The sequence below is a fragment of the Numenius arquata genome, chromosome 8, assembly GCF_964106895.1.
Source record: "Numenius arquata chromosome 8, bNumArq3.hap1.1, whole genome shotgun sequence".
In the NCBI taxonomy this organism is placed as follows: domain Eukaryota; kingdom Metazoa; phylum Chordata; class Aves; order Charadriiformes; family Scolopacidae; genus Numenius; species Numenius arquata.
In genome coordinates this window covers 24,036,491-24,049,838 of record NC_133583.1, presented here as the reverse complement: position 1 = coordinate 24,049,838, position 13,348 = coordinate 24,036,491, and the positions used below count along the sequence as shown (strand labels likewise).

The window sequence follows — 13,348 nt, the reverse complement described above, 5'->3', positions numbered from 1 at the left end:
GCCGTGGAAGCAGAGAAATCTGCCACTTGGCTGGCACTTCTCTGGTGGAAGCCAAACGAGTAGACAGAACATAGCAATCCTGACACGGCTTCACTGGGCTGAAAATTTTAGGGCTAAATTATCTTCAAAGAATCCCAGAATGGCAGGAGTTGGAAGGGACCTCTGGAGATCACCCAGTCCAACCCCCTGCCAAAGCAGGGTCACCCAGAGAGGGTTGGACAGGAACGTGTCCAGGTGGCTTTGAATATCTCCAGAGAAGGAGACTCCACACCCTCTCTGGGCAGACTCTTTGAGGGCTCTGGCACCCTCACAGTAAATATTTTTTTCAGTATGTTGAGATGGAATTTCCCATGTTCCAGTTTGTGCCCGTTGCCCCTTGTCCTGTCCCTGGGCACCACTGAGAAGAGTCTGACCCCATCCTCTTGACACTCGCCCTTTAGATACTGCTCAGCATCAATGAGGTCCCCTCTCAGTCTGCTCTTCTCCAGCTGAACAGCCCCAGGGCTCTCAGCCTTTCCTCAGCAGAGAGATGCACCGGTCCCTTGATCGTCCTCCTAGCCTCTGCTGTCCCCTCTCCAGCAGTTCCCTGTCCTTCTGGAACTGGGGAGCCCAGAACTGTGCTCCAGCTGTGGCCTCACCAGGGCAGAGTAGAGGGGAAGAATGACCTACCTCGACCTGTGGCCACACTCTTTTTAATGCATCCCAGGGGACTGTTGGCCTTCCTGGCCACAAGGGCACACTGCTGGCTCATGGGCAGCTTGTTGTCCACCAGGACTCCCAGGTCCCTCTCTGCAGAGATGCTTTCCAGCAGGTCAGTCTCTAACCTGTACTGGTGCAGGGGGTTATTCCTCCATACAGTACAGAACTTCCTGTTCTGTACCAAAAAAGTGGACACATTTTGTTTCACGAGAAAGGAACTGGGAAAGGGGAAAAAAACCTCCCCATAATTTCACCTTGCCCAAATCTCTTGGCAGGGTAATATTGAGAATGAAACAAGGGTAATGGGGACAGGTCGCTCCGATGCCAGATTGTGTTTGGCTGAAGCAATTGCCTTATATTCCTCAAGGAATTGGTAACACTTTCTGGACATTCCCCTCGTTTCTGGGGCTTTGGAGGCATCAGGTTTGGGGCATGGGTAGAAAAGGAAGCAGAAGGGTAAAGTGGTGGTAGAACCAGACTTGCGCTTTTCACCCGAACGTCTTGAGTGTGTTTAAGAACTGTAGGGAGACCCCAGAGCCGTCAGGCCTCCCCGCGGTCCCTGGGTCCCTGCCCCGCTCCCACCCCTACATGGAGCAGATACTTCTGTGTTTCTCTCGGCCTGCTTCCACTGGAGAGGTGTACGGAGGGGGTTTGCCTTGTGAGGTCCATCTGGCCACGGACAGGGCAGGCGCTGGGCTTCCAGCAAGGTGGAGGTTCCTGGGTTTGTTTTTTAAAAAGAGGAACCCCTCACGCCTAGCCTTCCCTGCGCCCCACGGTGTGAGAGAGACTGTGAGAGACACGAGCACAGGGTGCAGAGGGATGGGGGGTGGACAGGTTCCTGCTCACAGAGAGGCCCTGAACTCAGAACCTTCTGGTTTGCTGAGATACGTTGTGGTTGTAGTTGACATATATAAATATTTCTGGGTTAGTGCTTAATCTCCATGTCTATTCAAAAATAAAATTCTATTTTTTTCCTTTCCCTTTCTCTCTTCCTAAGCAAACATAAATAGGAATATAGGCCTAATCCTGCTATTGGAAGGCAGGAATAGCAGAATTCGGGACTAGCATAAGCACAGCTGATAAATCTGCATGTGATTGCAGTTTTGTTCTGTGGTGGGTTTTTTCCAGTCTGCTTTATATTACTTAGTGATGATAAATGTCCCTTAAATTCAGGGACTTTTCAATTTGACATTAAAAGGAACTTCTTTGCTAATATTTTTGCTTTTATGAAGAAGCTGTATTTTACAGATGTGGCATTGTAAATTCCAGCTGGTACCTATGAATACTTATTTTTCTACCCATACACATAATCGCTCTTTTATGTGCAGTAGATATGCATCTACATGTAAAGACGTTAATTTTTTAAGTTGTTCAAGATGCACCATGCAAGCTAAGTAGCTTCCAAGCTCAGTGACGATGACTGTAGGTGAAACAGCTTGCAGGCATTCATACAGATTCCTACAGGTTTCCCTGCGGGGGACACTTGGTTCCTTTGTTTAATTGTTTTAAAATGAATTTTGATGGTGAAAGCAATTATATAAAGGGCGCTTGCTGTAGAGAAAACAGTAATAAAATAATATTTGTAGAATTTTTACATCAGGAATCAGAGTAGATTAAAGTAGAATTATGAAAGATGCTTATTTTTAACAATGCTCTTCAGTCAGCACTGGAAACTTGTTATTTGGATTCCATGTGTAAAGTAACAAACTATGAGGTTCAGGCACTCCAGCAGCAGTACCGATTGAGTTTCAGTAATGGTTGTTTCACAGCTCTTTTGCTATTCCTCTCAGGGTCTCTTTCCACCCTAAAGTTCAGGAAGGTTGTGGTCTCTGTGTGAGCACAGACAAAAGTAATTTGACTGCATTGTGTCTCCTCACCATGGAAGGACATCTTGCTAATCTTTGGACCCAAGTACTCTGATAGCAGGCTTGCTGTCCGTTATACTACATCGTCAAAGGCATGAACGTACCTGCTGAGTGTGGGATTGTAAGAACCCCAGTAAAAATTAATTGTGATTTTCTACAGGTTTGGTTGAAGTTCCTATTTAAAAGACTGTGTATGCAAGCAGCTGCAGAGCTATCGTTCTGCTAATATCGGCCGGACACAAGAGATTCATGTTTTATAGATGGAACCAGGATTGCTAAAGATTGATATATTTCATTGCAGATGTGACGAATATGTCACACAGTTGGATGAAATGCAGCGGCAGCTTGCAGCGGCTGAGGATGAGAAGAAGACTCTGAACTCCTTGCTCCGGATGGCTATCCAGCAGAAACTGGCACTGACCCAGCGCCTGGAACATTTGGAGCTGGACCACGAGCAGTCCAAAAGGGTGCGCACAAAATCTGCTTCCAAAGCCAAGAGCAGTAACCCTAGTGTAAGTCATATTCGGTCCTGCGGAGACAGGCCAGAAGGATCTGTCCTTAACAACCAGGTTTTTTGTAGTGAGAAATATAAAATCTATTGTGACTAGGACAGGTGTGTAGAAAAATCATATTATGCATCTTATTTTATGCTGTAAACATCAGCGTAAATCCCCACTATCTAATGTCGCAGTGAGTTGACTTGTACTAGTATGTTGTTGAACCAGGTAATACAAATTGTATTATGGTGGTATTAACTGTAACTCATTCATAAGTATGGGGATGCTATTAACAAGTTAATAGTGGAAAGGAATTAGCTTTTTCCACAATTAACATGTATGGGTTTTGCTGTTTATGGTAAGTGTTAAAAGAGTACACCTGATATAGTATATCTGGTGCTATTAATTGTAGTTGGTATAGCACAGATGTGATCCTTTCTCCAGGGTTGCAGCATACTTCAATAAATGCTTTCACAGGCAGAAACAAACAGAAAACCTTCCTTGTTATTGTGGCTTAAGAAGTGGTGAAAAGCAAATGTTAAAATTAGAGGTATGTCTTTAAAATGCAGAGCATTTGGAAACTGGAACCAAAATTAATCTGCCTGTTTTGGCAGGTATTAAGGAGTTGCTGTCACATCACCACTGACCAAAGTACTAAAGCTTTTATAGGCTATAAAAGCTAGAAAAAAACTCAGTAGGGTACATTATTTACACTCTGCTTCCCTCCCTTCGGAGGATTAACCAGAAGAAACTTGCACGTTTATATTAAAAATATGCAATATTTACCCCATCTGATATAACTTAAAATTCTAAGAATTGGGATCCTACCTGGTAGACAGTTCCACTTTGAGAAGTTATGCTGTGGAAAAGTGTCATGTCCTGAAAGGATCTTTGTGGTCTCATGTTGCTCCTTGTAAGCATAACACTTTGAAAAGAATCTGTTTTAGATATTACTGTAGCCACACAACATATATGTGTAGAATTAATGTGACTGTGGTCTAGTATTGTCGGTCACAAAACAGTTTTTCTCAGCTTTCAGTATTAATCTAAATAGAATAGTATTTCAGAGCTCTGATCTTTTTTTTTTAAATACACAAAGGATAATGCATTCCTTATGCAAGCACGTTTCACAGGGCTCTACATTATAGGCACAGGAAATTGAACCGGATCAGCCTGCTAATAATTACTTATGAAGTAGGTTAGTATACATACTAATCTTTAAAAACAAACCTTTGTCTGCTCTTGAACTTTTAAGAGGCCTTTTTAGCCACTTAATTACAGCGTGTTTGATAATATAAAAGTGTACTTCATAATTGGTGCCTATATAAAAGAAAAAGATTGAAAATGTTGTTTCTAAAATTGTGGAAAATTTGTGGAGCACAAGAAGGCACACTTTTTTTTCTTTAAACCAGAGTTTTAAAGTGCCTAGCCTCAAACTTTATTTTAATGTAAAGCCCTGTTCATTTTGTACTCTTTCAAATAATTTTGTATGCCTAAAAAGCAATGTGAGACTGCACAGTTGTCTGCTTGACAGTGATGTTCTATAAAGCCATTCTAATATTCCTGGTGTGGTACTGCCTCATCTCGCTACCATTTTTTATAGATGGCCAGCAGCTTGCTTCCCACGCATTGCTGCTCTGCCTATAAGTAGTCAGGAGAGAGCACAGTGATATATAATATAAGGTAATAAGGAGCACAGCTTGTTTTCCCAGTGAAGGAAAACCACGGGGGATTTTGGCTTCCCAGATATTAGGGGGAAGGGGGAGACTCCTAAATTCATACAGTAAGACTTTAAACAAATGGAATTGTAGAAACCTTCCTCCCAAGCTGGGAAACATCAAAATGCCACAGTCCAATGCCAGAATTGCATTTACCAATATTGAGAGGAGGAAAAAAAAAAATCCACAAGTGATTTAAGTCTAATATGTTGCTCAAACGTCACTGCTTGAGAAGTTTAAACAAAGAGCAATTCTGGCTTTAGAAACCAGGCCCTGTGCGTCTATTATTACTTTTTTTAGAAAACACTGAATTCTCCTGAATTTGAGCTTTAATATTGCTAAATAGCAGGTTTGATATTTTAGAAGCGAGACATCTTTTAGCATTTTTCAATCCTGCTTTCTCTTCTTTGCTGCACAATCTTCCAAAAGGCCTTTATTCTTCTCATTCCTGCATTAAGTGTAATTTAAAAATACTTTGTAAAAGCTGTCATTTGAGTGCGAACTTTCTTTGCACCAATAGAAACAGTTACAATTTTGCTTCCACTCTAGTAGGGAGCTTTAATACAGTTTTCACTGCTTCCGTGTCTCCAATGGCAGTATTTTTGCAAACTACTAATGGGAAAAAGGTAAAATGGAGAAACTAATTGAATGCATTGTTAGGTTTTTTTCAAATTAACTGGAACTTTATAGAAAGCTGCCCCGGTTACCAGCCAGTGACTGTTACTATCAGTCTTGCCTCACACTTTCAGTTCCAAGTATGAACAATTTTTGCCCGGTAGTCTTAGTAGTCCTTTCCATCTTCGTTCATTTCTGTGGATCTTTAAAAAACAAAAAGCTGAGAAGCCTGACTGCTATTTGAGCGTGTCAAGGTTATGGTTTAAGTTCTTTTAGCACCCGTTATAAAAAGAAATTAGGGTTCTTTTAGCACCCGTTATAAAAAGAAATGAGGGATGGTGGTAAGGTGACATGATCCTGCTGTTCATATTTTTAGATAATATTTCAGGTTGAGTCTTGTAATTCTTGGCGATTAACAATTTCTTGAAACGTACATTTGCTGTAAGTCTTTCGTATCACTTTCAATGGGTTGGGATAAAGCATGGAAAATTCCTTATGCCATCACCTACCTCTGCAAGCAGGCTCTTCTGAGTGCTGTTCTCTGCGTTGGCCTGCATGATCTACTGACTTGCATGTTTCCAAGGAACCTAAAGCGTCCCTGAAAATGTTTCTTGCACATTCGTTGCTGTTAACTTGTGCTCAAACAGCAAAGCTTTATTCAGTACTTGTAAGAAGCCTTTCTGCAAAGCTATTGCTTCCAGACTGAACCCGTAAAGCATTGTTTCCTCGGCTTGGAAAGCATCCGTGAGCTAAGGTGGCTGCTTCTACCCCAGGAATCTAACAGACACCCTCAACCAACTAACCTGCTTTTGCAGCACATTGTTTTAAGTTCTTTAATTGAGAAATAAACACTGATTATTATTTTTTTTTCTAATGCTATTTTATTTTTCCATTTTTCAGCTGTAGAGTAGTCCCTGGAGAAGGCCTTTCCAACAGTGCAACAGCATTTCTTACCCTCTTTCATTTCGGTTAGAAGTGGTAGTCCATTGCACAAAGAATGAAACCACTGACCTGATCCTAACTTTTGAAAACACCTTTTCCTATATACTACCTGACATTTTCCTTTTATGTCTGAAGCTATAAAACAAACGAGCTTTACCTATAAGTGCTGCTGCAGTAAGAAAACTTACAAGTGCTGAAGAAACCTACTTCAAATGTAATGATCACGTTAGTTTATGATCTACTAGAAATGTTCAGATGGGGGAATTTCTTATTTCATTGCAGATGCTCATTTTTTTATGTCATTGTTAAACCTGTGCACTTTTGATATTTCGATATTTTTCTTTAGCTTCTTTAATTCCTTATGTAGAAGAGTTTATATAAATGCAGTGGTTTGTGCTCATAGTCTCTCCAATTTGGGCTTGTGATTTTTGGATTCTACATCAGCATGTAGCAGAGGTTTTTTGGGGGCTCTAGATGGTGATTAGAAAAGAGTTTCAGCAAAAAACAGGAGCTCTGCTAAACTGTGTGCTGTGCTTCAGCAGCTTTTTTTTTATTATTATAAAATGTTAAGCTTTATATGTTAAATTACTGATTTTTTTTTTAACTGCCATATTCATTAAGAAATCCAGGGTATTCAAATTCTGGGGTTTTTTTCATATTGTATTATTATTCTTAGGAATAGTTCAATGTAACAAGAAGAAAACTTGACTTTGCTCTGGTTAAAACAGTAACAGGCACTTGAAAAATATTAAATAAGTAGTATTACCTATAAATTCCAGAATTCCTGGGTTTTAGGAAGTTGAAGTATTATTGATTAACAGAATTTTATACAACTATACCAGTTAAATTCCAAATTGGAATTGTTTTGTTACTTTTTCATTTTATTGTGCCAAATTATGGTACAGTTAGAAAGAAAAATTCTAAAGTTGTCAGTAATAGGGTGTTATATATCAGCGCCTTTCTGTCATTAATTATTGCCAGTAGTGCCTTTAATCATTTTAAGGGAGACTTTTAGAATAGCTTCGTCTAAGTCCTGTAACTTAGGAGAAATGGAATGGCTGTTTTGGAATTTAGTAAAGACATGGAGCAATAAGTGCAAAGTGAACTCCCCTTTCGCACATTTTTAATGGGTAGTCTTACTATAGAGTTTATATATTCAAGGAATTGTAAAAAATTCTGTTAGTCAAAGATATTTCATCATGCAAAGCCTTGCAAATTCAGGGGTATAGAGAAAAAAAAAAAACAACAAAACAAAACACAACAAAAACCAACCTAAACGAACCTGAATACACTTTGGGAACCAAATGGACTCAAGTTGGACAAATGAGCAAGATGTGTGAACGCATTTGTGGTAACATTACAGAGGAGGTGTCAGGAATATTGCTGTTATTTAGCTTCGTATGGTGGTGGATGCAGTTAACCATAGTATTGTTTGCAAATGTGAGCAGCAGAACATTGATATCTTCTCTTGCATGTTGTATCTAACCATTGTAATTTCAGGAAACAGAAACAGAGAACGGCATCAACAAGCTGTACCCACCTCTACTGTTTGTTGAGGCTCACACGAATGATTAAATTGGTACTTGTTCGGGGGAAACCTTCCCACTCCTCAAAAAAAGTACAAATTGAAATAATATTGACAGCGGGGAAAAGATTTCTGTTTGCTGGAAAAAAAAGCATTATTATTCCTAGATGTGGGGACTTATATTTCCATCTTCTGTTACAGTATTGATTCATAAGAAATATTGTTGCATTTAAAATTACTACATTTGTATGTGGGTATTTATTTGAAATGATGTCAAAGTACTGTATTATGTTTTATGTGCATTACCTTTTAGTGGTGGATTGGTCTCCATTTAATGTCATATGCATGTACTCTTGCCAAGTAACCTTTACACAGATCTGGGGGGGGGAAATCTTAAAATGTGGAAACTTCTTAAAAGTATAACTATGTGTTAATTGGATAACCTTAGGAGGCATAAAGAGCAAAACATTACTTCCAAATTAATAAAAAAGTGTCTAATGTAGGAAAGCAATCTGCCTGCGTAAAGGTAGTCACATTGGCAGTATCAATAAAAAAGAAAAGGAATAACGTTTTCTGCTTGTTGTTTTTGTGTTTTAAGAAGGCGCCATTTTAATTAGTCTTCCTAAGCTATTTTAATTGGGTGGCTAAGTAAATATTCATTTTTACCTGAGGGAAACTGAAAACTTAAAACTATGTTTGCTGCAGAACCAGAAAATTTGTTATTTGTGCTTGTATTTGGGGAGCACCATCCTCTGTGCCATTCCATGAGATTTTCCTGGGTTGGTTCTCACCTCGGTCGGACTGGTTTCATCTGTCTCACCACAGAGCAAACACTCAGACCAGTACAGGGAAGGGGAGGGCTGGGACCGGGACCAAGTCTTTTGGTGGCAGTGGCTGCAAGTCTTCCTGAAGTTACATCTTAATTTCTCATACACTCTCCAAAATGGGTTAAGATGATGTTTATCCAGTAGAATTAACAAACTCTCAAAAAAAACCCTGAAGGAATATGCTTAAAGTCTGAGGGTGAGGGTAAGGTTTGCCCCATCAATGCAAGCAGATTCTTGGACTGATGCATTGATGTTGTGCTCTAGAAATATTAAATATGGTTTTATACTATAGTTTAACAGCTCTTTAACACCCCGAGGTTGGATTCCTAGAGCTATTCTGCTGCTCATTTATATACCTGGTAGCAGTCAGTTGCATTACACCAGCTAATCAATTTATATTAGAATTGGAGAGCGATATGATAATTTTTACTTAGGCATTGAAAATACTTATTGAATTGTGTGCAATAAACCAGCAGAACGTATTTGCTGGGACACTTGCCCTGATTGTATGGTTTTGCATTTGCTGTAACGGAAGCTTTATCTGCAGGGTGATAAAGCAGAAAAAGGTATTTTTCCACCCAAGGACTTAGAAAAAACCATGAAAAACTATAAAGATCACTTCTGTGAGCTCAAAAACAAGCAAAGCAGCCAGTTGATATTATTTTGAGTATGTGGTTGAGTATTGTACTGAGTATTTTGTGTATTGTATTTGAGTATTATATATAAAAGCTTCAAACAAATATTCCTTAGTGGTTGCTGGGAAAAACATTTGTACAGAAGCTACTCAGAAGATGATCTCATCCTATTCCTTTCTTTTCTTCCAAGACAGTTGATGTCCTTTCCCAGTAAAGGAGCAGGGTTTGCAGCTGCAGAGGGAACTTTTTTCCCTCTGTGTATGGAGGATGGTGTCTCCAAGGTGATCTGAGACCTGGTCTTGTATGTTGAATCTGCATCAGCCAGTCTTACCTTGTCCAACCCTGTGAGGCTGGGGCGTGGTTTAGGTTAAAACAGCATCCCAGTATCCAGGTGCATGCTAACTCAAAACTAAGAAAAACACTCAATTTGGCAATTTCATAATCACAAATATTTTCCCCTTAATTTCCAGTGATGAGACTGTTCCTAACTAGGACAGTTTGTGTCCTTATTACAAATTATATTAAGTAAACATTCAGGTAGCTTCTACTAATCTCAAACGTTATTATCTTATTTTCGTGTATGGCTTCTGCCCTGGAATTCAAATTAATGCAGTTCAAGGCTTTATCAAGGGATAAAGAGTAAAGTATTTGATCCAGCAATAGAACATTAGCTTCCTGTTACCGGCAAATGAACAATGAGCCTTTATTAAGCCAATTAGCGAAGTCTTAGAGACCGAGCATTAATATCTCCATTTAGGACACCAACATCGCTGTCAGGTTAACAAGCTGGTGCTGTTGACAGCTTGGGGAAGAGGTTTTTTTTTGCTCTTACCTGGATCTAAAGAATAGGTCTAGCTTGTGCCTTTATTGGGAAGGGGAAAGCATTAATTCTTTTTAGCTGGTAGTCATGTGGTTATTTAGTAGCAGCTCTCAAAAATAAGATTAGGTTTTATAAAAGCAAGTTCCTTGTGGTTTTCCCGTTCTCCATAGGACAGGATTCCCGGCTATCAGCTATGACCAGTATACGCGTGCTTTTCGTGCTTAGGGTGTTAAGGCTTGGGGTTTTTTTGGTTAGTGCAAACACTTGAGTCAAACAGCAGAAAGCTCAAGCATGACCAGAAGAGCCAAAGCCCAGGAGCCAGTCCTGAGTCATCTGCAGGGTTTCAGCTGCAGGTACTGCTGGTTTGGCACCAAGAGTCGCTCCCCACGGCGTGACCTCCCAGAAGGTCCCTGCGCTCCGACTCTGTCAGCAAAAAGTTGGTGTTTACTCTTTCCTGACTCCAGCTGCTTTAACCTGAATAACAAACCAGGTTAACTGGGCAGACTCGGCATAGTGTGCGTATCGTTGTCAGCGTATCTGAAGGTTCTGTTGTGTTGCAGGATGAAGCAGCTGCCTACGTCAGCTGGAGAAACAGTAATGCATCTGACTGTGCACCAAGAGCTGGGTCAGAAGAAAACTGTGCCACTGCTGTTAATTATTAGACCAAGCTTCGCGCCTTCCATGTGTTCTCCATTACAAGGTAGTCTTTGGCCTTCAGATATGATGCCTTCATGTCTCGCCATGAACGAGAGCACTGCTTTTCTCTTGCAGGTTCTTGTCCTGCTGTGGGTTTGTGGAAGCTGCTGAGCAGCCATTAGTTTTGGTCCTTGCTGACATTACGTTAGGAACCAGCTGGAACAAGAACGAATCCAATTTTCAGGCACCATGTAATTTGGCTTTTAGTTGCAGAAACAAAGCTATCTTACTTAGCAGGACCTGCTAGCTGTTCTACAGGGCAGTTCACTGTGGCTGCCACCTTCTGTCATGCAGCTGACAATTCATCAGAGATGGTGGCACCTTCTAGATGTCTCTGAATTGCACCTTCCTATAGGCTGCCAATGAGACTACATGCCTGACTTTGCATCACTGATAGTGGTTTTTAGGGTTTGTGGTTTTCTTCAGTTACCGATTTTAGCTACAATACTAGAATGGTAGGGGAAGAGAAAAAGTTTGCATCTTTGACTTCTACTTTTTTTCCACTGTAGTACATGGATGAAAGCCTGGGTATATATATATATATAATTCTAGTGGAAAAACTAGCTGCACATGGCCTGGGCGAGCATACAATCTGCTGGATCAAGCACTGGCTGTCTGGACAGTCCCAAAGAGTGGTGCTCAATGGAGTTAAATCCAGCTGGCGGCCGGTCACAAGCGGTGTTCCCCAGGGCTCAGTGTTGGGACCATTTCTGTTTAACATCTTCATTGATGATCTTGATAATGACATAGAGTGTATCATCTGTAGGTTCGCAGATGACACCAAGTTAAGCAGGAGTGTTGATCTGCATGAGGACGGGGAGGCTCTGCAGAGAGACCTAGATAGGTTGGATCGATGGGCCTACATTAATGGTATGAACTTCAACAGGACCAAGTGCCAGGTCCGGCACTTGGGCCACAACAACCCCATGCATCAGTACAGGCTTGGGGAAGTGTGGCTGGAGCTGCCTGGCGGAAAAGGACTTGGGGGTTCTAATTGACAAGAGGCTGAATATGAGCCGGCAGTGTGCCCAGGTGGCCAAGAAAACCAATGGCATCCTGGCTTGTATTAGAAATAGCATGACCAGCAGAAGTAGGGAGGTGATTGTGCCCCTGTACTCAGCACTGGTGAGGCCACACCTCGAGTATTGTGTCCAGTTTTGGGCACCTCAATACAAGAGAGATATCGAGGTGCTGGAGCGAGTGCAGAGGAGGGCAACGAAGCTGGTGAAGGGCCTGGAGAATAAATCGTACAAAGAACGATTGAGGGAGCTGGGACTGTTTAGTTTGAGGAAGAGGAGGCTGAGGGGAGACCTCATCACTCTCTACAACTACTTGAAAGGACACTGTAGAGAGGTTGGTGCTGGTCTCTTCTTACAAGCAAATAGCGATAGAACAAAAGGGAATGGCTTCAAGCTGCAACAGGGTAGGTTTAGACTAGACATTAGGAAGAAGTTCTTCACAGTAAGAGTGATCAGACACTGGAACAGGCTGCCCAGGGAGGTGGTTGAGTCACCATCCCTGGATGTGTTTAAGATCCGTTTAGATGTGGTGTTGGGGGATATGATATAGGGGAGAACTTTGTAGTGTAGGGTAGATGGTTGGACTCGATGATCCCAAGGGTCTTTTCCAACCTGAATGATTCTATGATTCTATGATATATTTTTATGTAACACAGGAATATATATATTTTTTCTGATTGAATGTTTACTTTCTGCAAAAAAAAAAAAGTTTGCTAAAAGTTTGTTCAGCCTTTACTTGGAACAATGAGGACGTGGAAGAGCTGAGAACACTTCTAAGAGTTCAGTTATGCAGAGCCTAAAGAGTATTTCATCGACTTGGTGAGATATGCTGTTAAGCTCTTGGTGATGCTCACAACCCCCCTAAGTTATCAACAGTCCACAGCAGAACTGGAATTACAGCTGAGAAGGGCTGAGAGCTAAGGATGCTCTTTGTGTTCTGCCTTTCTAATCCAGTTGCAGAAGCTGGTTGGGCAGTGGAAAGTATGGCATGAATACACGCCTTTTTCGCCTCCCCTTTGTTTCTTATTACCCTTAGAGTCATTGTTATCATGAGCTTTCCTGATTCCTCTTCTGACTTGAGTTTGGACTCTTCATTCTTCTCAGGAGTGATTCTTTATTCTCATCTGGAAGGCTCTGCCCAGAGGTGTAAAGTGAGACTCACTTTTCCTGCTTCCTTGTGTCTGTGGAGCTCAGGACTCAAGAAACCTGACAGAACATCTGCTAGCAAAAGGGCAACAAATATATCTTTTTCCATCGCTGTATCATTTGTAGGAGGAAAATTGCTATTGCTACTTCTTTCATTCCTCTGAAGGCCAATTTTCACCAGTGTCCTGTTTCAGAAGGGGTGTTACTACCACGGAGGCAGAAAAAAAGCTAGCAAAGCAACCACTGGTCCAATCCCAAATACCTATTCATAGAAAAATGGATGTGTTTCTGTGGGGGTGAGGAGAAGGGGAATCATAGAATAGTTTGGGTTAGAAGGGACCTTA

General features: G+C 41.1%; 1 protein-coding gene across 3 annotated transcripts in view; it reads left to right on the top strand.

Annotated features, from left to right (window-relative positions):
* Positions 1 to 8,433, top strand: part of BICD2 (BICD cargo adaptor 2) — a 103,219-nt gene extending 94,786 nt beyond the window's left edge. The window contains exons 7-8 of one of the 3 annotated variants that reach the window (XM_074152860.1): positions 2,866 to 3,076; positions 6,295 to 8,433. In XM_074152860.1, coding sequence (XP_074008961.1) covers positions 2,866 to 3,076; positions 6,295 to 6,300 — 217 coding nt within the window. In that variant the 3' untranslated portion in view covers positions 6,301 to 8,433. Of the gene's footprint in view, positions 1 to 2,865; positions 3,173 to 6,294 lie in introns of those variants that run through there. The other 2 variants (XM_074152861.1, XM_074152859.1) reach the window with 2 other exon arrangements.
* Positions 8,434 to 13,348: the final 4,915 nt, after the last annotated feature.